We start from the raw sequence: 22134 nt of genomic DNA on the forward strand, positions 1-22134 counted from the left end.
GATAGAGTGGACTTGGATAGCTTTTTTTTTTTAATCGATAGATTAGGAGTTTTATGGTACTGAAGCAGCTAGGCCCTGTTACATCAAAACACTGGGGGAGTTCTGTTGGAAATCTTGAACTTGTTTTGGACAACTAGGGCATAGAAATTATAATGTTAAATATTTTTTTAAAAAACTGTAATGTTATTTAATACAATGTTTATATACAATGTTTAATATCATGTTATAAAATACCAACTTTTCCATATAAAACCCATCAGTTTGGGATTAGGATGTCTGAAGGTCGCTTGTCTCTTCAGGTACACAAAGAAGCCCTTATTTGGGTGCCCCAACCATCTGCGTGATTGGCGGCTGCAAGGGAAAGAGCAATTCCACAGTAATAGTCCAACTGCGAACTGCTGTCTACATGGATACTTGCGGGTGTTCTTTTGGCACGAGGTGGTTGTTGTTGTTATTATTATTATTATTATTATTATTATTATTATTATTATTATTATTTTCCCAAGTTCCTTAACCTTCTGAACAAAGTCTTTTAAGCTACCTGGTGTCTGTTTTTTAGTTCCGCCAACTGCATGTACAATGTACCATGGATCTCAAACGCCTTGGCTCCCGAACAAATCGGCTCCCAAACGATCAAAACCCGGAAGTGAGTGTTCTGGTTTCTGGATGATTTTCGGAAGCCGAACGTCCAGTGCGGCTTCCACTTGGCTGTAGGACGCTCCTGCAGCCAATCGGAAGGCATGCCTTGGTTTCCGAACGGACTCGCAGGACGCATTCTGTTTGAGAACCAAGGTGTGACTGTAGTCTTTTAGGCTGCATCCGAAAGCAGATGCTCCACCACTGATCTACAGCTTTTCAGTTCAATGGGAGTTGGGGCCAGCCCAAGACATTTTGTCACCTGAGGCTGACCCCCCCCCCCCGGCAAGGAAGAAGGGTCAAGGAAAGATCTACACCAGGAACAAGGGAGGGGAGATAGATTGACATCAGAACCTGCTACCCCAGTGGATCCTGCTGTCTGAGGCAGTCGCCTCACCTGGCCTCATGGGTGGGACTGACTTCTGTAGCTCAGTAGCAGAGAAACTGCTTTGCATGCAGAGGGTCTCAGGTTAAATCCCCAGCATCTCCAGGTAGGGATGAGAATGTACCTGGTCTATCCTGTAGACGATGAGGAGCTGGGTGGACCAATGATTTGACTCCATCTAAGCCAGCTTCTGACATTCCCAGCTCAATAAAACTTACGGTACTTCTGAAAACACGTGTACAGTATAGGATTGCAACCAGGGCCAGATTTAGGTTTGATGAGGCCCTAAGCTACTGAAGGTAATGGGGCCCTTTCTATGTCCAGCTGTCCTTTGTCAACAACAAATTGTTGCTGTTTTTTGTGTTGTGTTGTTTTTTGTACCATATATGCTATATGGTAATTAAATAGGTATCTAAAGCCATTTGCACAGTAACAAAATATGTATTTTATCAAAGTAATTGTTGAACTGAAATACAATTAAGAAGAAGTGTATTAATAGTGAAATACAATTAAGAAGGCGTGTATTAATAGTGAAATGCAATTAAGAAGAAGTATATTAATAGATAGTGATAGTGATATTTTAGGGAGCAGGCTATGCAGGCAGGGCCCCTTATTTACATCATAGGAGCCTACACAACAGAAAACACTGTTGCTGTATGTAGGTTTTATTTTATTTGTTTTTCATCTTATATTTTGGAAATGTACATCCAGGGTTTTTTTCTTTAAATTTTTTTGGGGGCCCCAAGAGAGTGGGGCCCTAAACTATAGCTTATACGTAAATCCAGCACGGATTGAAACGTTCATGTTTTTGTTTTAATTTGCTTGACTTTTTGTAAGTCGTCATGGGAATCTGTTGAAAGGTAGGGTATAAAATCAAATCAATAAATGCATCATTCTTATTCAGGAAGAATTTTGGCCTGCGTCCTTACCCCATTCCATTTACTGATTGTCCTCAGTATAACACAATAATCTCTTCCTTGTTTCAGGGGAGCATTGTAAAAATCCCCATAGTAAAGTCTGTCTCCAAGGGCAAAGGCCAGCATGTTGTCAGCAACGACCTTGGCTGGGATTTCTGCTGCCACATAGCCTTCTGAGTCAGTGCCTTTGCTGAAATAGTCTAGTCTAGTCAAGGAGTAGCAATTAAAGTTGCACTGTAGGCTCCAGGGAAGGACAATCACTTGGTATGAACTAGAAAGAGATGGAAGAGCATCAAGGAGTGTCAGAAGTGATTTATACACAATTGCCTTTTGATTTCTGCATTGATTTTCTTCAACGGTGCTGCTTTGTTTAAAAGCTCTCAATCACTGGCCATCACTGAATGGCTTGTTGTACCGTATTCTTTTTTTAAAAAATCCAACAACCCTGTAATCCTAAATTGTTATGCTTTCTTCAATAACGCCAGGCTAAACCACACTGGGACGTGGGTGGCGCTGTGGGTTAAACCACTGAGCCTAGAGCTTGCCAATCAGAAGGTTGGTGGTTCGAATCCCCGCAACGGGGTGAGCTCCCATTGCTCGGTCCCAGCTCCTGCCAACCTAGCAGTTCGAAAGCATGTCAAAGTGCAAGTAGATAAATAGGTACCACTACAGCATGAAGGTAAACGGTGTTTCCGTGTGCTGCTCTGGTTCGCCAGAAGCAGCTTTGTCATGCTAGCCACATGACCTGGAAGTTGTACACCGGCTCCCTTGGCCAATAACGCGAGATGAGCACCGCAACCCCAGAGTCGGTCACGACTGGACCTAATGGTCAGGGGTCCCTAAACCACACTATTCAGAGCACTGGATTTGCAAAAGAGCAATTTAACTGGGGGGGCTTTATTGTTTACTTTACCAATGCTGGGAAACTGGGAAGGAGGGGCAATTCTGCAGGGATCCCAGTAGAATGTGGTGTGTCTCTTTGCATTCCACAGAGAGAGATCCATTCCATCTATTGTTAAGCATCTCTCTCCATTGAACACAGAGGCAACCACTCTTAGGGGCAGGTGATGCTACATCCAGTGCCTTAATCCATACGAGTAAATGGTAGCTTCTCTTTTACAGGGAAGAAAGTACTCTCTGGAACCATTTGGGTGAAGAAAGCTAAACCCATCCCTCTCTTTGAAAAATAGGCTGGCCCCTATTCTAGCAGTCTTGGGTAATGCAACCATGAGCCACCCCTGCTTCCATGGACTTGCCTCTTCACCTCCATTGTCCAGCCCTAATGCAAATTAGATATCCCTTATTATCTTTTCCTTATATTAATGAAACCACAGAATGAGTACTTATGGTGAAATGGAGATTAAAATCTATTATGGACTACAGCTATGGAACTGAGGGGGCTTGTCTAGATTAAATAAAGAAGGATGTAAGAAAGGTGTATAAATATTGCATACATGTTGTGAGGGACAGGGGATATCGCGAAGTCCCTCCCCTCCTAAGTTCAAGCCAATCCCCGAGCACAGGGGGAAGCAGAGAGAGTTCCGATTCCAGTGGGGAAGCAGGAAGTCGTGTCCGAGGCTCAGGCAAGGTAGAGGAGCCAGGGTCCCAGGTGGGACAGGAAGGGGCGAATAAGGGGCGGGAGACCCATCCCCCCAACTCCGGAATTACGCAGAAAGAGGAGGGGAAAGAGGATGGGTCTGCCAAAGCTTTTGTGTTGGAGAAAGACGCGCCAAAAGCCATTCGGAGGTTCTGAAACCGACTGACAACATCACTCCGTGTAAATAGCAATGACTTGAGCACTGTAAATACGCAGCACCAATAAAAGAATAAAATGCAGAGCTGCGTAGCGTCGTTACTCTGAAGTAGTCCACTCCGGCCACTGTGACACATGTCAAAAAAATTCTGTGTTTTGGTTGATTATTGCATCTTTGGGTCAAAAAGCAGTAAGCTATATGTGATAGAAAGTAAATCCAGGTATGGAGGAAATTAAATTCTTTTAATTGTAATGAAATTTGAAAGGGGGAAAATAATCTCAGCAAATAAAGTTCAAAGTGTAAGTATTATAAGTTTAGGGGAGTATCTTAAATATGTAGCAAAAATCCAGAGACCTTATTGGTCCATTTTTGTCTTCTGCCTTCTTTAGGCTGAATAATGGTGCAGAACCTTGTACTGATACGAAGTCTACTTCCGGAGATGGTGGATCTAAAAAGCAAAGCACATGTTGTTCTTATTACAATGGTATTATTCATGCGTTACTTTTGTATTTTTTTTATTTTAAAAAATCATAACCTGGTCTTCTTCACAAAGCAAGCTGAGCAACTTGCAAAATCAAATGCACGGCAATATCAACAGCAATGATAAAAACCAAAAAAAGTAGCAGAACAAAAAAGAAAACAAGGGTGTTCCTTATACTGGCGCCACAACCACGGTGGCCCTGGTCCTCACAGACTAACACTGCATTTCAGCTGGCTGGGAAATCCAGAGCAGAGCCTCTGATGTTCAGAATGCTCAGAGAGGAACAAGCAGGGCAAGTCAGCCCTTCAGGCATGTGTTACATGAGCATTTCTACTGTGCTGTACATACTTTTTTGGTAAAGGTAAAGGGACCCCTGACCGTTAAGTCCAGTCGCGGACAACTCAGGGGGTTGCACACTCATCTCGCTCTATAGGCTGAGGGAGCTGGCGTACAGCTTCCAGGTCATGTGGCCAGCATGACTAAGCCACTTCTGGCAAACCAGAGCAGCACACGGAAACACCGTTTTACCTTCCCGCTGGAGTACCTATTTATCTACTTGCACTTTGACCTGATTTCAAACTGCTAGGTTGGCAGGAGCTGGGTCCGAACAACGGGAGCTCACCCCGTCACGGGGATTCGAACTGCCAACCTTCTGATCGGCAAGCCCTAGGCCCTGTGGTTTAACCCACAGCACCACATGCGTCCCACATACTTAAAAAAAACAACACATTATTTGCCATCCATTTTAAAGATAATAAATTGAAGGCTTATGTGTGCCATCTTTAATTTTTATAAGTATTTCTATTAAAATCATTGATTCCACTCCCAATTAAATGGGCTACCTTTTTAGGTAAGTACAGTGGTACCTCAGGTTATGAACTTAATTCATTCCAGAGGTCTGTTCTTAACCCGAAACCGTTCTTAACCTGCGGCGCGCTTTCGTTAATAGGGCCTCCCGCTGCCGCTGGGCTGCTGGTGCGCAATTTCCATTCTCACCCTGGCAAATTTCTCAACCCAAGGTACTACTGCTGGGTTAGCAGAGTTTGTAACCCGAAGTGTTTGTAACCCAAGGTACCACTGTAAACATGTTTTTTTTTATTTAAAAAAATGATGGGTCTGATGATCAATTAAATGTTGCTGTCTAATATTTTATCCCCTTTCTAAATCTCTGTAATTCATTCAATTCTGGAATTATGAGCGTTGCTTTTTCTACAAACAACTAAAAAGAGAGAGATTATTTTCTATATTTTAAGCTTTGTCCGTTAATTAAATCAGCCCAACCTGCTTGCAATGGTAAACATGCAACTAGTGCTCTGGAGGAAAGGAAAATATATGCGATGGTGAAAGTTGCAGGCTGTTGAAGAAAGGATTCTGCATGTCCTCAACATCCACCAACTCCACTCTGTCTCCCTGCAAAACTTCAACCTCTCAAAGCTGTGTCTGTTTACAAAAATTTGTGTCAGGGCTTTGTTTAGCATGTGGGTTTTGCCCATCAATCCCTTTCTCATAACCCAAAGAGCAGGTATTTGAATTGAGAGCACCAGTAATTTGAAAGACTGGGTTACTGGCAGACAGAATAAGGAAGTATCCTGCTCATGGGCTGCAAAAGGAAATGAGCACAGACTGTGCATCCTTGCAATGTGGGCTCGTCCACATTCCCGCTTGACCAGTACCTAGAAAGCACAGATCTGACCCATTTCCCGCTTCTCTTGTGCTCTCTAGGCAGGGGTCCAAGCGATTCTACCTTGCCCCACTGCTTCCTGTCAGAATACCCACTCTTTAGCACAAACAGCAGAATTGGCAGAAAACCCAACTTCCGTTTGTTCCGATTCATCGCTAAAACGCAGGTTTTCCCATGGAAAAGCAGTGAGACAAACAGAGACGTGGTTGAGCCCTAAACTGAACTCAGTCCATCGGACATGGATGATAGTTCCGATACCAGCTCAGCACATCTCCTGTTTATGCTGCCTGGGAATGTAGGAACTATGGAGGGAGGGGTGGGGGGGCATCAGGCAGCTGGAAGAACACAATGAATGGCTGATGATGATGAATTTTGCTTGGTGAGTCACAAATTCTGAGGGCTTGGAGTACAGGCAGATGAATAATTCAGCAGATGGTTATATCGAGTTGGTGGACAAGAACAGCAGCAGGATCCTTACCGAGCTATTTTAAATACAGAACTATCCACAATATGCGGCAAATACAGCACATGACTATCAATCGGAATAAAAAATTTAGATTGTGTTTTATGTTTTAAGCTCAGCTGCAGTTGCACAGGCAGAGTAAAAGAAGGATGGGAGCAGTTAAGGTTATTAGGGGGGGGGGGAAACTTCTCTGTTTCACCCTAACAAAGGAAGGAACAGCTGAAGATGCAGAAACAATTTATCTGCTGAAGATAAACAGCTTCACCTAGTGGATGATTACAGACTGGGAAGAAATGTAAAGAAATTGCAAAGGCTGCCTTCTTCTGGTTAGCAGGCAGAGTAACCACAAAGTGCATGGGAAATGGCAATGTCTCCTCCTTTTTCCACACAGCACATGAGAAATGAGGGTGTTTTTTCCCCCAAGTTTATGCAACATTACAACGACCGAGACTGTATGGTGTTCCATACAGAAAAGCTATTCAATCAGTCAGTAACTTCCCCAAGCCCACTCACATATCTACCCCATTCCTATCTAAAGCAAACACAGGTGCCAACTCTCTGGGGTCTTGGTTGCCCAAGCACCCATAAAAATCCCCCATGAAGGGGCCAGGCACCCACATATTTCAGGGCCAGGGCCGTGCACGCTGCATGGCACTCACGGCCCTGGGCACCCACAGTCGCGGGGCCAAGTTGGCACTCCTGAAAGCAAGGGGTGAGAGGTGTAAAAGGAGCACACAGGAGAGGAGACTTGAACTCTCTCCCTCCTGGGCCTCATCTCTCCTGCAGCTGGTGGCTACAACCATTTTTCTCTCTTCTTGGTTCTGATATCCGAAAAGAGCCCAGAATGCAAAAAGTGGCTGGAGCAACAAAATTAAGGGAGGTAAGGAATGGGGAAGGATCAGCAAGCTTCTTTTGCTGTTTGAGAATTCCCCCCCCCCAGTCCTATTCATAAGTGAACAGGAAAGGCACATGAAACAAAATGTACCTATCATCATCATTGCTAGTTCAGCAATCAGCAGGTTAGTGGAAAACCTGATACTTTGGAGCATATTTTCTTTTCTTGTGAATTTGGAATTCATGCCAGAAGACAACTATTAGAGGCCTTGCAACTCAATTGGCTGATTTCCAAGCTACCAACTGTTCAGGTCCTCCTATCGGACAGGGATGATCAAATTACTACATCCGTAGCTGAATTTTTGAGTGCTGTCCATGCAGAAAGGCTGGGCCATTACAAAGAGAGTTAGTGCTCCTTAATTGGTAGGTGATGCGGCAGTGTTCGGTTGTAGTATTTATATATATCTATACTCTTCCTGGAGATAAGCCTTGCTCAACTGAGTCTGTATTTTATATAATCTGTATATAATTTTTATGTGATAATGTGTGGTTTGATATGCCTAATAAAGGATTTTTTTTTTGTTATTGGAAAAACATGTACAGTTGTACCTTGGAAATTGAACGCCTTGCAAGTGGAACGTCTTGGCTCCCAAACGCCGCAAACCCAGAAGTGAGTGTTCCGGTTTGAGAATGTTCTTTGGAACCCATGGAACCCAAACGTCCAACGCAGGTTCCATGGAGCTTCCTGCAGCCAATTGGAAGCCGCACCTTGGTTTCCTAATGTTTTGGAAGTCAAACGGACTTCTGGAACAGATTCCATTCGACTTTCGAGGTACGACTGTATTTGAATCTAGGTGTACTCAAGTCCGAAGGTAGCTCTCGTTCCATCATGGCAAGAGCTGGTGCCTCTGCTGTGGTAAGACCCAAAATAACCACTAAACCTCACTCTTCATATTCTACAACTTGCTAAGTCACTGTGGTGTCAGTAGGAAAATTGGCATAGAAAATTATTTGATCCAAGTGACTTCCTGCACTTTTAATTTTCCAACCTTGTCAAAATACTAGGAGAAAAATACAAAGCAAGGCCTTACCAGTGATGGGGGTTTTCATGTAGATGAGAGCACTGTGGTTGAGATCTGTTGCAGAGATGTTAACGGTGTAATTGCTGCCCGGCAGTAAGTCAAGGCACACTTCTGGAGTCTGAGAACTTGTGGTGAAGTTATAGGTCATGTTATCACGGAATTGTTTCTGATACCACCGTAGACCCTGTATCTGAAGCTGCAAATGGAGTGTGCAACCCAAATGAGAATGAAACGCTTTAAACATTTGGCACATGTTCTTAGCTAGTGGGGCCTCTTAAGTTTAAGTACATTAAGCAAACGTTTTGGTGGTTGCGGCAGGAAGCAGAATACACTACATTTGCCTGGTCTGAATGTCCTCTGTCTATTGGGAGTGCCTGCTTCTAAGGCCAGGTTTACATGTGCAGCAGAATGAAGTGGAAAGGAAGGGCAAAACCACTTTTGAATGCTGCCCCACTGTAAAGTGCTCCCTGAAAATGGAAAACTTGCCCAACAGGAAGAAGTGCTTTAACCTTTAACTCAACCTGTTTCCTCCCCTTAATGGATCACCACCTTGTTGTGGCAAAGGGGCTTGAATAACTCCAAGAAGCTATGAGCTATGCCGTGTAGGGCCGCCCAAGATGGACAGATCACTACATGTGATCCACCTGGAGAAGGAACTGGCACACCACTCCAGTATTTTGCCATGAAAACTCCATGGACATAAAAAAGGAGAAGCTTTGAGAAGAAAGTGAGAGTTTCCAAGGCATGCTCTAGTTCATGGAGTCATGGAGAGTCAAACATGACAAAGACGACTAAACAACAAGAACCTGTTTCCTGCTGTACTAGCTTTGGTATTTGCAGAGAGCCTTTTATGTTGGGGCCTGTTTAAAAAAAGGTGAATTCCTGCTTATAATCTGAAATGGTACAATCCATTGGACTACCTCTGGGCCACTTCTACCATCTCGTTCCCACCTCCTTCTTTAGCTTGTGCAGACCAGGTTTCAGATAGCATCATCAGCTGAGTCACACTTGCTGTTCATCCAGCCTGACCAGATTTTCCAGGATTCACATTTTGAGTCCTGAGGGAAGGCCTGCTGTCTGTGTGAAGGCAAACGTAGCATTCTGTGACCTGTCAGAGCAAGGTCTTAACTAGGGCTTTTTGCTTTTTTCCAGCCGGAGCTCACCAGAGTTTTTCTAGAAAAACAGCACTGGTCTTAACCCACAATATAAAGGTTCGCATGTTTTGTTGACTGGCAATTTGCTTCTCAGATCAAGAAGTTCTGACAGCCCTCTCTCCCTTCCCCCAAAGCGTTCTGCATTAGGTAGGCTGTTTGGCTTTAAAAAGAGTAATAAGCAACATGGAGCTCCAGGAAAGGAGCCTGAATTTTAATGAGGGGGGGCAGATAATCTCCATGGCTGCAGCGCTAAGACACAAGAGACTATACAGAAATCTTATGTCCACATGATCTACCTCAGAATATGCTGCAAATAAGAATCTATGGCACGCAAGTCCCTCACAAAAATTCAGCAGTTTACTTGCAAATCTACACACTACCTAATCAGGCACTGCAAAGTATCTTTGACTGCTAACTGTTATACAGTGGTACCTCTGGTTAAGAATTTAATTCAGGCACCCCCAAACTTCGGCCCTCCAGATGTTTTGGCCTACAACTCCCATGATCCCTAGCTAACAGGACCAGTGGTCAGGGATGATGGGAATTGTAGTCCAAAACATCTGGAGGGCCGAAGTTTGGGGATGCCTGACTTAATTCGTCCCGGAGGTCCGTTCTTAATCTGAAACTGTTCTTAACCTGAGGTACCACTTTAGCTAATGGGGCCTCCTGCCGCCGCCACCACCGCACAATTTCTGTTCTCATCCTGAAGCAAAGTTCTTAACCTGAGGTACTACTTCCAGGTTAGCGGAGTCTGTAACCCGAAGCGTTTGTAACCCAAGGTACCACTGTATCTGGTATGTTTTTCAACCCAAGGCATTATCAGAGTTCAAGGGTACACTGCAGCCAGGCAAAAATACTCAAGGAGGATGTGGAGGAAGGCTGCTGATAGGTGTGGCCTGAGGAGAATTCCAGTTGTGAAACAGAGGCCTAGGGGGCTGCATTTGGCCCCTAGGCCTGAGTTCTCTACCCCTGTAACAGTGGCATTGTTGACTTTCTTGAATAAGTAGACATCGCTGTGGTCTCTGATCAAACCATTTCTTTGAAACGCACCCAAAATCCGCAAAACATGTATCAGAGGCGATAATGGGATGGATGCGGCACTGCTGTGAACGCTGAAACACGCATGTCAGCATGAGATTTAGTCCCAGTACTGCAATCAGAAACTGTACATCACTTACTACATAGGTTTCCTCAGATGACGATTCTCTTTGCCACGGGTGTCAGACCCAAGGCCCGCGGGCCAAATGCGGCCCGCGAGACCTCGCCATGCGGCCCGCGAGACCTCGTCATGTGGCCTAGAGCGCCAGAATGCAGGGGGCGCTGAGCAGCCCGCCCGCCGCCCGCTGCCGCCACTGCCACCGCCGCCGCCGCACTGTGCTGCCTGGGGCCGACTCCCGCGTCTGCAGGGGGGCGTAGTTGGCCCCCTGCACCAGCCCCTCCCCGCCGCCGCATCATACCCTCTGCCAGCCAATAGGGCTCAGGGGGGCGGAGTCCAGCTGCAGCGGGAGAATTTCTCTTTGCTGGGCTTCCGGCGAGGCATCACGGCGCGCGCCACGGAGCTCCTGAGGGCAGCCAGCGTGTTCGCGCTGCCCAAAGGGCTCCTAAGCCACTGAGACCGCCGCCGCGTGAGTGCCGGGGGTTCCTGTTGGCCCCCCCCAGCTGAACAGAGAGAGAGAGAGAGAGAGATCGACCCTACTGCGCAAGTGCCATTCATTTCCATGGGAGTTCGCCCTGCAAAGCCCCCTGAAATGAATGGCGGCGGCAAGAGTGGGTCGTTTCCTGAGCCATTGAACAAGGTTAGTGGCCGCTGGAGACGCAGGGAGGGAGGGAGGGAGGCTCTCAGAAGCAGCCGGAGCCCACCCGGGCAGATTAACCCTTGGGCTGCTGGGTACCATCAGCTCATTCACCCGCTGCCTTTCTTCCGCTGCTTTCGAGAGAAGTCCGGTTAGGCGGCAAGGCTGGAGTTGCAGGCTGATGCAAAGGAAGGGGCTTGAGGAGCTGGGGACGGGGAAAGAGATCTCTGCTGGCACCAGAGAGGGATGGCTGGTCTGGCAGTTTCAGCTCACGGAGGATTGTTTTCTGTTTGAGAAGTGGGGAGGCTATTGACAGGGAAGCGATCGCTCACTTTCCCTCTGGAGAGCTCAACAGCTGCTATCGGGCTGGCAGCGCCTTGAAATCAATTTTAAAGAGAGGGAAAGGGGAGGAGAACAAGCGGGGATGGATGGAAAGAAGGCGGGAGGGAGGGAGGGAGAGAGAGGAGGGAGGGAGGGAGAGAAGGAGGGAGGGAGGGGAGGAGGACAAGCCGGGAGCCTCTGAGGGGGAGAGCGAGAGAGCTAGGAGACAACGGGGAGCAGCCGCTTTGCAGCCGGCCTCAAGATCTCACATCTATACACTCTCCGATCTATGGCAAGGAGGGATAATATTTGTCAGCTGCAGTCCTCCCCCACCTTTTCCATTCTAACCCAAGAAGGGAGGGAGCTAATGTCTAAGAGGCATTTCCTCTCGGTTCCAAAAACAAAACAAGAATTAGCCCATTATAAAAGAGGAGAGAAGAACCCCGCAAGCGAGTAAAATCTAGTCAGAAAAGTTTAAAAAAAAGTTAATGCCTTGTGTTTGCCATATGTGTAATAAACAGTGTTTGGCAATATTTGTATGTTTTTTTAAAAAATTACTCTGTTACCAAAAATCATTTTTCAATAAATTGTACAATAATTGTACATTTGAATACCTACTTGCCATTATTCTGACTATGTTTTTGCTTTCAGAGCTAGTTATTACTTACATTATTACAAAAAACAGTAATAATTGAATGCAGTGACAATAATTTATAATAATAAAGAGTGGACACATAGTCCTACAGATACAACCGGCCCTTTGAGGGTGAGCAAACTGCTGATGCGGCCCCCCGATGAATTTGAGTTTGACACCCCTGCTCTTTGCCATTTAATACAGGTGTCATTAAATACGGAGATGTTGCTGAATGCAGGTTTCTTTTCTGGGGGGAAGAGAAACTCTTAATCAGCTATGCTATGCTGGTAATTTATTAATAATAACAGGTAACACAAAGAAGTTGCCTGCAGTCAGAACTGCTTGGTTTGAGCAAATCCAATATGCAAAATTCAGGCCCACTCACCTGTTTCTTGACAGCCATGGCTATTTTTGGGTAGCCAGGTTGCAATGCTACTGCAGAAGACACAGTTGGCATAATTCCTGATTTGCAACCCAACTCTCTTTTGGCTCCTTCCCTTGCTTGGCCTCTTTCTTCCTGGTCCAAAGCACACAGTCTCTCTAGGCCCTATATGTAGCTTCCCAATTTGATTCCTTGGCTCATTTTAATCCACTAATCATTATCACAAGGGTTCACCAGCCCATTTCACTACAGCAGTGGTGGCCAACCTCCAAGAGACTGCGATCTACTCACAGTTAAAAACTGGCAGTGATCTGCTCCCCCTTTTTTGGGTTCAGGTCAAAGTTGTTGAGTTTTTTCAGGGAGGAGGTAAAATGTTGAGCTTTTTTAGGGGAGCCACAGTTGTTCACCTTCTTTGGGGGGAAGCCAATGATCTACCAGTGATCTTCTGCAGACGTCCAGTGATCTACCGGTAGATCACGATCTACCTGTTGGACATGCCTGCACTACAAAATCTATAGCATACAGTTGCAATTGAAATTATTCAACCCCCCATTCCAAATCAGGTTTATTATCAAAAATTTACAGAGCAAAAGTTTCATGAGCAAAACAATTGAAATAGCTCAACACAATGGATGCTTCAAGTGGTATCCCCCAAATTCAGCTGAAATTGCAACTTATACAGGCTTCTCCAGTCTTACTTTTATTCAATTCCATCATGGCAAGCATCTTTAGTACTTAGTAGAGCAGCCTTTTGCTGCTATGATCTGCTGCAAAGGAGATGCATGGCCAGATCTTAGCCAATCTCAGCCCATTCCTCATGAGCAGTTCAGTAATAGCAGCCACCAGTTTAAGAACATTGTTCTGTGTCATTATCAGCACTGAAGATTTCCGGGTAAAATTTCCTAGTTCATTTAACTATCAATATTGATGATTTGCAAAGCTGCAGCACCTACCAACTACTGGGTGCATTATTCGGACTTTTAAAGCCAAATTGGTGGATCCTGTAGTTACTTCCACACTGTAGTTTGCATCCTGACGTAGCTCCAAGCATATCCTTATAGCCTCCTCGGCCGTGGTATAGCTAATCTTTGATTCAGCCACAGTTTTCTTTGATTCATTCCCTAGCATCCTCATTGTGAGCTGTGCATGGGAAATGAAAGGGAAGTCAGTTCTCAGAGACAAAACTTTGGGGCATAGCTATAATATAAACTTGGTTAACGATCCATTTTGAGTCCCCAGAGAACTCTGGAGGTGCTCATTCTGAAAAGGCCACACTTTACCACATGGGTTTTTTTTCCAGGAGTCTTTGGGGAAGAAGTCAAGACAGATAAGCTGGTACAAACTTGTTTATTTGTTAAATTTCTATACTGCCCTTCATCCGAGGATCACAGAAAGGGCCAGATTTAGGTTTGATGAGGCCCTTAGCTACTGAAGGTAATGGGGCCCTTTATATGTCCAGCTGTCCTTTGTCAACAACAAATTGTCACTGCTTTTTGTGTTGAATTCAAAAATATGCTATACGGTAATGTATGGACCTAATAGGTATCTAAAGCCATTTGCACATAACAAAATATTTATTTTATCAAAGTAATTGTTGAACTGAAATACAATTAAGAATAAGTATATGAATAGTGAAATAATTATTAAGCTCTAACTTAAAATGATTTTTTTATTCATAACAAACTTAATAATGCAAACACGTTGGCATTTGGCAATAACAAAGGTTCCTTTAGAAACACAATTTACAAAGACTCATAATCTAGTCTTTAGAAACTTGCTTTAACATGAAATAATAATAGGTGTAAATATATGATGCAAACTACTGATAGTAATAAATAGCTCAATCAATATGAAATTAAGTGTTATAACCTGTACAATGTAATTGTAGTTAATACAATGCATTTTTAGGTTTTATTTTATTTGTTTTTTTTTATCTTATATTTTGGAAATGTACATCCAGGTTTTTTTTCCTTTAGTTTTTTTTTTGGGGGGGGGTTGTCAAAGAGTGGGCCCTAGGCTATAGCTTGTTTAGCTTATACATAAATCTGGCACTGATCACAGAGCCATTTGAAATATAAAAACACAAAAATATACAACATAGTAACAAAAGCCCACAATAACACACCCAAACCGTGTTTAAAAGGCCATAGATTATTTAAATAGCCAAAGGCCTGAGAGAAGAGAAATGTTTTTGCCAGGCACCTAAGGATATGTAATCAGGGGCATAGTAATAATTTAATAATAATAATTTATTATTTATACCCTGCCCATCTAGCCAGGTTCCCCCAGCCACTCTGGGCGGCTTCCAACAAAACAGAAATTCTAAAATACAGAAATCCATCAAACATTAAAAGCTTCCCTAAACAGGGCTGCCTTGAGATGCCTTCTAAAGGTCTGGTAATTGTTGTTCTCTTTGACCTCTAGTGGGAAGGCATTCCACAGGGTGGGTGCCACTACCGAGAAGGCCCTCTGCCTGGTTCCCTGTAACTTGCAAGGGGGGGCAGGGGGTGGCCTGCTCCTAGCTCTGTTTTTTGGGGGGCAGTGCGAGCGGCGACGGCGGCACCCTGCTACGTAGCACGCATACACAGTGTCGCTATGTAGCGATGCATGCGTCATACGTAGCAACGCTGCACTTGCGCTCTACATAGCAACGCCCCGCCCCCGGGTGCGCGTCATGTTTGCCACTCCGGGTGCCCAAGTGGCTTCCTATGCCAGTGTATGTAATAAAGGAGGCTAGGCGAGGCTCCCTGGGGAGATCATTCCACAAATCGTATAGAATCACTTTGAGATGGAAAGGAGACAGGCCAAGATAATCAACATTAAAGACAGAGCGGACTTGGCCAGAAAAGAAGCCCTTCTGGCCAATCAAGAAGCAGTTATATTTATTTATCAAGTTGTAAATGTCTCCAGGCACCTCAAAATGAACACAGGTAAGTTCTGTGTTTCTGCTTTACTTCCTACGTTATGGCATTTAGTAGAAGAAACCGTGAGCAATTAAATCACATCCTTTAAAAAAGAAACATTTGCAGGTGTTATTTAGCAATATTTTAATAAAATGTTTATACATCCTCCCCTACTTACAGAAACCTGCCTGTCTCTCACTAGAAAGCTAAGAACCTCTTATCTTTCTAGTACAAAAAAATATATTTAAAATATCTCACGCACTTGATAAGTCTCGTTGACTGCTATATTTCCATTAAGCCTCCTCCACGACAAACAAGAGTTATTCAGTGCAATACCGACAAAGTCTTGCACTTCTGCAAAAAAATAACAAACAAACGAAAACATTTCCCATTTTTGAATGCCATTTAAAAGCTGGTTTCTTCTTGTCACTGTTTCAATTGCAGGATATAGTGGTGGTCAACTGCAATTTAAATCCAGCTTTTTCAGCCTACCAACTGTCAACTTACTAATGACAGGGAAAGGGTAGCCATCCTTTGCCATCATCACTTACCTCTCTACCTTGTTCCATCAACAATACAGGGAACTGCCATATCATTGCTCTAGAACAGGCACCCCCAAACTCGGCCCTCCAGGTGTTTTGGGACTACAACTCCCACCATACCTAGCTAAGACGACCAGTGGTCAGGGATGATGGGAACTGTAGTCTCAAAACATCTGGAGGGTCGAGTTTGGGGGTGCCTTCTCTAGAATGAGACATGTTTCGACTTCTGCTAATGCTTCATATTCTTGTCTATTTGCTGAACCTGGTTTTGATCGATCATCATTACTATATTTGGCATGTTGTTAACAAAGAAAGCCACTGGATGCCACTGTTGTTCTGTTAAACACAGAGCTCCAAAAACTTCAAGAATCCTCCGTGAAAGCTCTATTGGGAGAGGGTAGTTCAGTTAAACATCAACATTTGAGAAGGTAAAGCGGCATAGAATCAACATGGGATTTCGTGAATCAAGGAGGGGTGATTGTTCTCTTGATCTTTCCTCCACGTAAACATATGAAAGTAGCAGCAGGGTGCGACAGAACGCCAAACACACACAAAAAAGAATAATTAAGAAAGAGAAATCCACAGAAGTCCATCTTACACAAGGAAAATCCTTTTGAAACTCCCAAATATTCATCAGTGAACCAGTTTGATACCCAATTTCAGTAGTTCCTTCAGCTATCTAGATTGGGCCTTTCTCACATGCAAGTAGGCTATGAAATCAGATAGTGGTGAATCAGTCTTTGGGAAATTAATGAACTAAACTCCCCTGATCCTTTTGGCTGAGGGTGATGGAGGCTGGAATTCAGCAACATCAGAGGAGCAACAGGTACCTCATTCCTGCATCAAATTTATGGCCCTTGTTCCCCTTAACTTGTTCCCCTTAACAAGATCAGCTTTCCCCTCCACCATCAATTCTCCCGCACCCTGTTGCAATCACAATTAGGCCATTCAATACCATCCCCAAGATCTGCACCAACAACAGAATGGATAAAAGTTAGGAAGCTGCTTAAACCAAGTTAGACTGCTAGTCCATTTAGCTCAGTATTGCCTGCATGGACTGGCAGCAGTTCTCCAAGGTTTCAGATAGATTTAGCATGAGCTTTGTCACTTAGCTATAGCCCTCCCCCCTGCAGAGAGAGTAACACTATGGAAACGAGGAAGAAGAATTCCAGAACAATTGCAACATGTGCACTCACAAAAAAAGCTCCAGTACCCTTCCAACATCCACTATCAAAATTATCAGCTGCTCTCACCAGCCAATAACTCATCTTCCAACTCTCACCTGGAGCACTTTAACCCTTTCTCCTCACTCAGGGAGATTCCAACAAACAACCTCCTCTGGTTCTTAACCCGTAGACGCCTGCCAAAGGGATAGTGCCCTCATTTCACCACAAGAGCAATAATAACTCCAGTGTTGCGTAGTTAGAACTTGCCCACAACGTCTGTGCTGGGGATTATAATCATGCACTTACTTTCACATCTTAGATCCAAGATTTCCCACGATCCGTTTTTGGTGCAGAATGAATGTTTTTTCATGCTCGTGTTGTAGAAGCCTTTGACACATTTGTATTCCACAAGGCTTCCTGGTTTTGATATCCCGTTCCATATCATGTCAGAGTGATGTATGGCAGGAGGTGCACCACAGGTTATTTCTAAATGGGATCAGAAGCTGTTTTAATTCAGAAATGCATCTGCAGTAGTCTAGACTTTTTGTCATCCAGGTCTAAAACAATGAGCCTCTTGGGCTTGCCGATCGGAAGGTCGGCGGTTCGAATCCCTGCAATGGGGTGAGCGCCTGTTGCTCGGTCCCAGCTCCTGCCAACCTAGCAGTTTGAAAGCATACCAGTGCAAGTAGATAAATCGGTACGCTGCGACGGGAAGGTAAACTGTGTTTCCGTGTGCTCTGGTTTCCATCACGGTGTTCCATTGCGCCAGAAGCGGTTTAGTCATGCTGGCCAAGGGAGCTGGCATTTGTCCAGAAAGCTGTCCATGGACAAATGCCAGCTCCCTTGGCCTGAAAGCGAGATGAGCACTGCACTCCATAGTCACCTTTGACAGGACTTAATTGTTCAAGAGTCCTTTACCTTTACATCCTTGAGCAATTAAGGTTATTTAACTGAAATGATGACACATCCCACAGTTTCCCATGGTTCAGGCTTGCTGCCCTGGTACCAATAGGAAGCTATCTTCTACCAAGTCAGACAATAAGTATATTTAGCTCACTGTTAACATACAGGCAATGGCATCAGCTCTCCGGGTTCAGACAGTAGTATTTCCCAGCCCTACCTAAAAATGCCAGGGATTGAAGCTGGTGTCTTCTGCATGCAAGACATGTGCTCTACCATTGAGCTACAAATTCATAGACCTCCTGATCGTGCAAAGATTAGACTTCAGGGGAGCTACCTTCCCATGGTGCTATCCTGCACTACTGAAATGTGTATGCGTGTGTCCTAAGGATGTTCTTGTGCCAATAGGCCCTTTTCTGTTGCTCAGACTTTTTCAGTATGAGCTGGTCATGAGAAGAAGAAGAAGAAGCAGAAGAAGCAGAAGAAGAAGAAGCAGAAGAAGAAGAAGAAGAAGAAGAAGAAGAAGAAGAAGAAGAAGAAGAAGAAGAAGAAGAAGAAGAAGAAGAAGAAGAAGAAGAAGAGTTTGGATTTGATATCCCGCTTTACCACTACCCGAAGGAGTCTCAAAGCGACTAACATTCTCCTTTCCCTTCCTCCCCCACAACAGACACCCTGTGAGGTGAGTGGGGCTGAGAGACTTCAGAGAAGTGTGACTAGCCCAAGGTCACCCAGCAGCTGCATGTGGAGGAGCAGAGACGCGAGCCCGGTTCCCCAGATTACGAGTCTACCACTCTTAACCACTACACCACACTGGCTCTCAGTTTGACATTATGACAGTTAGTTTGTATTGCTTTATTGCATTTGCCTATTTTTGTTTTTTACTGCGTGCATGAAATACACATTTGAGTTCTGCAACTTTGTGGCCTGGTCATTTTATTTGAGGGAGCACTCTATAAATATTCCCTCCCTCCCAGAAAGGCCCTGGCCACAAAGTTGCAGAACTCAAATGTGTATTTCATGCATGCTTAGAGGTTTTACTACAGTCAAGCAGTATGTAAAATTTGTTAAATAAAAATAAATAAGGCAAATGCTTCAGCCACTAAAGGGGAACAGCTCCCATACAACTCCATGCCAGACTGTATCCATTGATTTTGAGGGCCAATTCTCACTTTACATTTTGTCCTTTGATATACCACATTGACCCGAATATAAGCTGCACCCGCAAATAAGCCACACCTTTAAAATTCAGAGGCTTGGGAGCCGCGGACAGGACGGGCACTGTTGCCCTGCGCTCCCGGGCTGCTCTCTTGCGGGGGGGGGGGGGAGCTGTGCCGCTTTGCTGGCGGTGAAAGGTCGCAAATATAAGCTGCACTTTAACTTTTCACGATCATAGTTCAGGGGGAAAGTGCAGCTTATATTTGGGCCAATACGGTAGATACCTGACTACAAAAAAATAATCTTCTTGTCAAGCATGAAAGTTGAGCAGTTGTCCCTTTAAAGCTCTCAGATGCAACAATGGGATAGAACTGGGAATATGAAATAATAATAATAATAATAATAATAATAATAATAATATTTATACCCCACCCATCTGGCTGGGTTTCCCTAGCTACTCTGGGTGGCTTACAGCATGTATAAAAAATTGTGAAACATCAGGCACAAAAATTTTGCACACGGCCATCATGCCTCGTATACTGTGTTCTCCAATTTCCATAACCAAATAGAAAATGTAAACCAAGAATCAGCTATCTGAGTGTATGAGAGGTGGGGCTTCCTCCAGGGATGCTGTTTAACATCTCAACTAGTCTGACCCTGAACCTCTAGTACTTGTCAAGTTACCCAAAAATCATTTTGCCATTGTTAAGAAGAGGTAAGAACCTTGGGATTTTCAGGAAAACATTTCTTCTTCTTCACAAAGGATAGGTTTTATGGTGGTGTTCATTCATAAATAATGAGCATTTTTAATGAAGATTACAGATGATATTTTTACCTTTGCATTCAAAGGTGACGTTTCCCCACTTCTGAGAAGTTGTACATTGTGAAAAATTATGCTCTCCAAAAGACTGAAATCCTTCCCTACATTTGTAGTATATCCTGCTTCCTAAAGTTGTTCTGTTATCCCAGATAATATCTGCATTTTTTGGAAACCACCGTGGTTTTCCACAATCAATTTCTAATGGGAAAGAAAGAGAAAGATGACAGCATTATTAAGATAACAGTTTCCCCATTAATATTTATTTATCAGTAAAATATATGCTGCTGAGTATTTTGTGAAGCAGCACTTCGACCAACTGAAATCAAGAGAACCAAGCCATTTAACTACATACTTAAGTCCCATTGACTTTAATTATAAAAACTTTGATTTCCTTGCGATTTGAGCATGCCTAATTTTTTTAAGGATATGCTTACAATTAATGTAACAAATAGCCTTTGTTGAAATAAATGCTGCAGTCATTAAAGCTTTTAAATTGTTTTCTTTTACCTTTGCATACAAAATCAGTTTCCTTCCATTGTCCACTGGAACTGCAAACTGCAGTGGAATTTCCACTTTCGATGACATAACCAGGCTGGCAAGTATAAACAACTTTGTTTCCATAAGTTGTTTTGTTGACTGCAGAATATGCATTTGGAACGGAAGGTGGGAGCCCACAGTCCACAACTGCACCAAAGGGGGGAGGGGAAGAGAGAATAATTTAAGACACTACAGTATAAGGCAAAGACACTCTATGATTTGTAACAACACTCTATGATTTGTAAGTGTTCTTTCCTCATAGAAAGGACATTCAAGGCCCAATTTCTTAAAGTAACAATGGCTGCCACTAATCACACATTTGAAGCACATTCGTCACCCCAAAGAATACTGGGAACTGCTGCTTGTGGAAAATGAGGCACGGTGGAGACGGTAGCACCTTTCTGAAATATGGTTTATTTACACATATTTACCTCTGAGCTTGGATAGAGAGAGGATTCTGAGCAGCACAACTCGTGAGGGGCTTGCTCCTCGCAGCAGCGCACCATTGGGTTCAAAAGCAACCCAAACACCATCTCTGAGCCCAGCTGCCAAGTATCCCGTTTTTCACAGGAAACCCCCGGATTTTAATCCGTTTCCCGCTGTTCTCCAGAATGGAGAAAAATCCCGGAAATCCCCCGGATTTCTTACCTGCCAGGGAGCCTCCATTTTGGGTGCCACTCTTCCCATGCGTGGGCACTGGAAATCGGGCAGAGTGGCACCAGAAGTCGCTTCTACGCATGCCCGGTGGCCATCTTCTACACAACTTCTGGTGCCGCACCGCTGCTGATCCCGCATTTTTCAGCGGGAGACTTGGCAGGTATGTCTCTGAGTCTCCCACACACACTTTGTCCATCCCTCAGCCTGTATGGCATCACTTTCCACCCTTCCTCTTCCCAAAACCCTTGCTAAAACACAACCCAAGCCTCACGCAAAAAGGACACTTTTTTCTGTGGTGACATCACGCCCCTGTAACCCTGGCAACCTCCCCCTCCCAGCTCTGCTATTGGCTTTTGCTAACTGTCACACAGCTGGGGGAGGGACTCCACCCCACTTCCTGTCTGCCACTGAATGTCCCGATGGGTAACGACTCTGCCTGTTTTCTTCTTTGATGGCACCTCTCGCAAGTCAATCTCCTGAGAAACCTGGCTTGACTTTTGTAGGCCTTGCTACATCCATTGACCAAACCCCGCATTTACTGATTTCAGAAATTACTGGGAAAACTGGCACCCAGAAATTTTAGGGGATCCTTGCCCCCCTGCAAACCCATAACAATACTGTTAAGGAACTAATGGGCATGCTTATAGTTTTGATGCCGTACTTTTTTTGGAGCGGTTTGGGGTGGGGTGTTGAAAGCAGCTTTGTGGTGTGCCAATTTAAAACTGAAAAGCAGCGGAGGCAAAGAGTGCTTAAACCCTTTTGCATCCGTTTCTCTGCTCGAAATCACAAAGCCAAGCAGCTTTCTCTCCCCAATGGGTTGAAACCACTGGGAAACACCTATTTTGAAAGATGAGAGGAACATGAGGATAAAGGTAAAGGGTAAAGGGACCCCTGACCATTAGGTCCAGTCATGACTGACTCTGGGGTTGCGGCGCTC

The 22134-nt window shown here is 44.4% G+C and overlaps 1 protein-coding gene across 1 annotated transcript in view; it reads right to left on the reverse strand.

Moving 5' to 3' along the window:
* SUSD1 (sushi domain containing 1) overlaps positions 1 to 22134 on the reverse strand; it is a 38694-nt gene that overhangs the window by 6435 nt on the left and 10125 nt on the right. Inside the window, exons 5-14 of the mRNA XM_035140393.2 lie at positions 20511 to 20687; positions 20019 to 20201; positions 17435 to 17614; positions 15683 to 15774; positions 13471 to 13657; positions 12320 to 12382; positions 10566 to 10591; positions 8243 to 8429; positions 4047 to 4140; positions 1951 to 2209 (exon numbers count right to left, since the gene is read on the reverse strand). Coding sequence (XP_034996284.1) covers positions 1951 to 2209; positions 4047 to 4140; positions 8243 to 8429; positions 10566 to 10591; positions 12320 to 12382; positions 13471 to 13657; positions 15683 to 15774; positions 17435 to 17614; positions 20019 to 20201; positions 20511 to 20687 — 1448 coding nt within the window. The remainder of the gene's footprint in view (positions 1 to 1950; positions 2210 to 4046; positions 4141 to 8242; positions 8430 to 10565; positions 10592 to 12319; positions 12383 to 13470; positions 13658 to 15682; positions 15775 to 17434; positions 17615 to 20018; positions 20202 to 20510; positions 20688 to 22134) is intronic.

This window comes from Zootoca vivipara, chromosome 16 (assembly GCF_963506605.1).
Source record: "Zootoca vivipara chromosome 16, rZooViv1.1, whole genome shotgun sequence".
In the NCBI taxonomy this organism is placed as follows: Eukaryota; Metazoa; Chordata; class Lepidosauria; order Squamata; family Lacertidae; genus Zootoca; species Zootoca vivipara.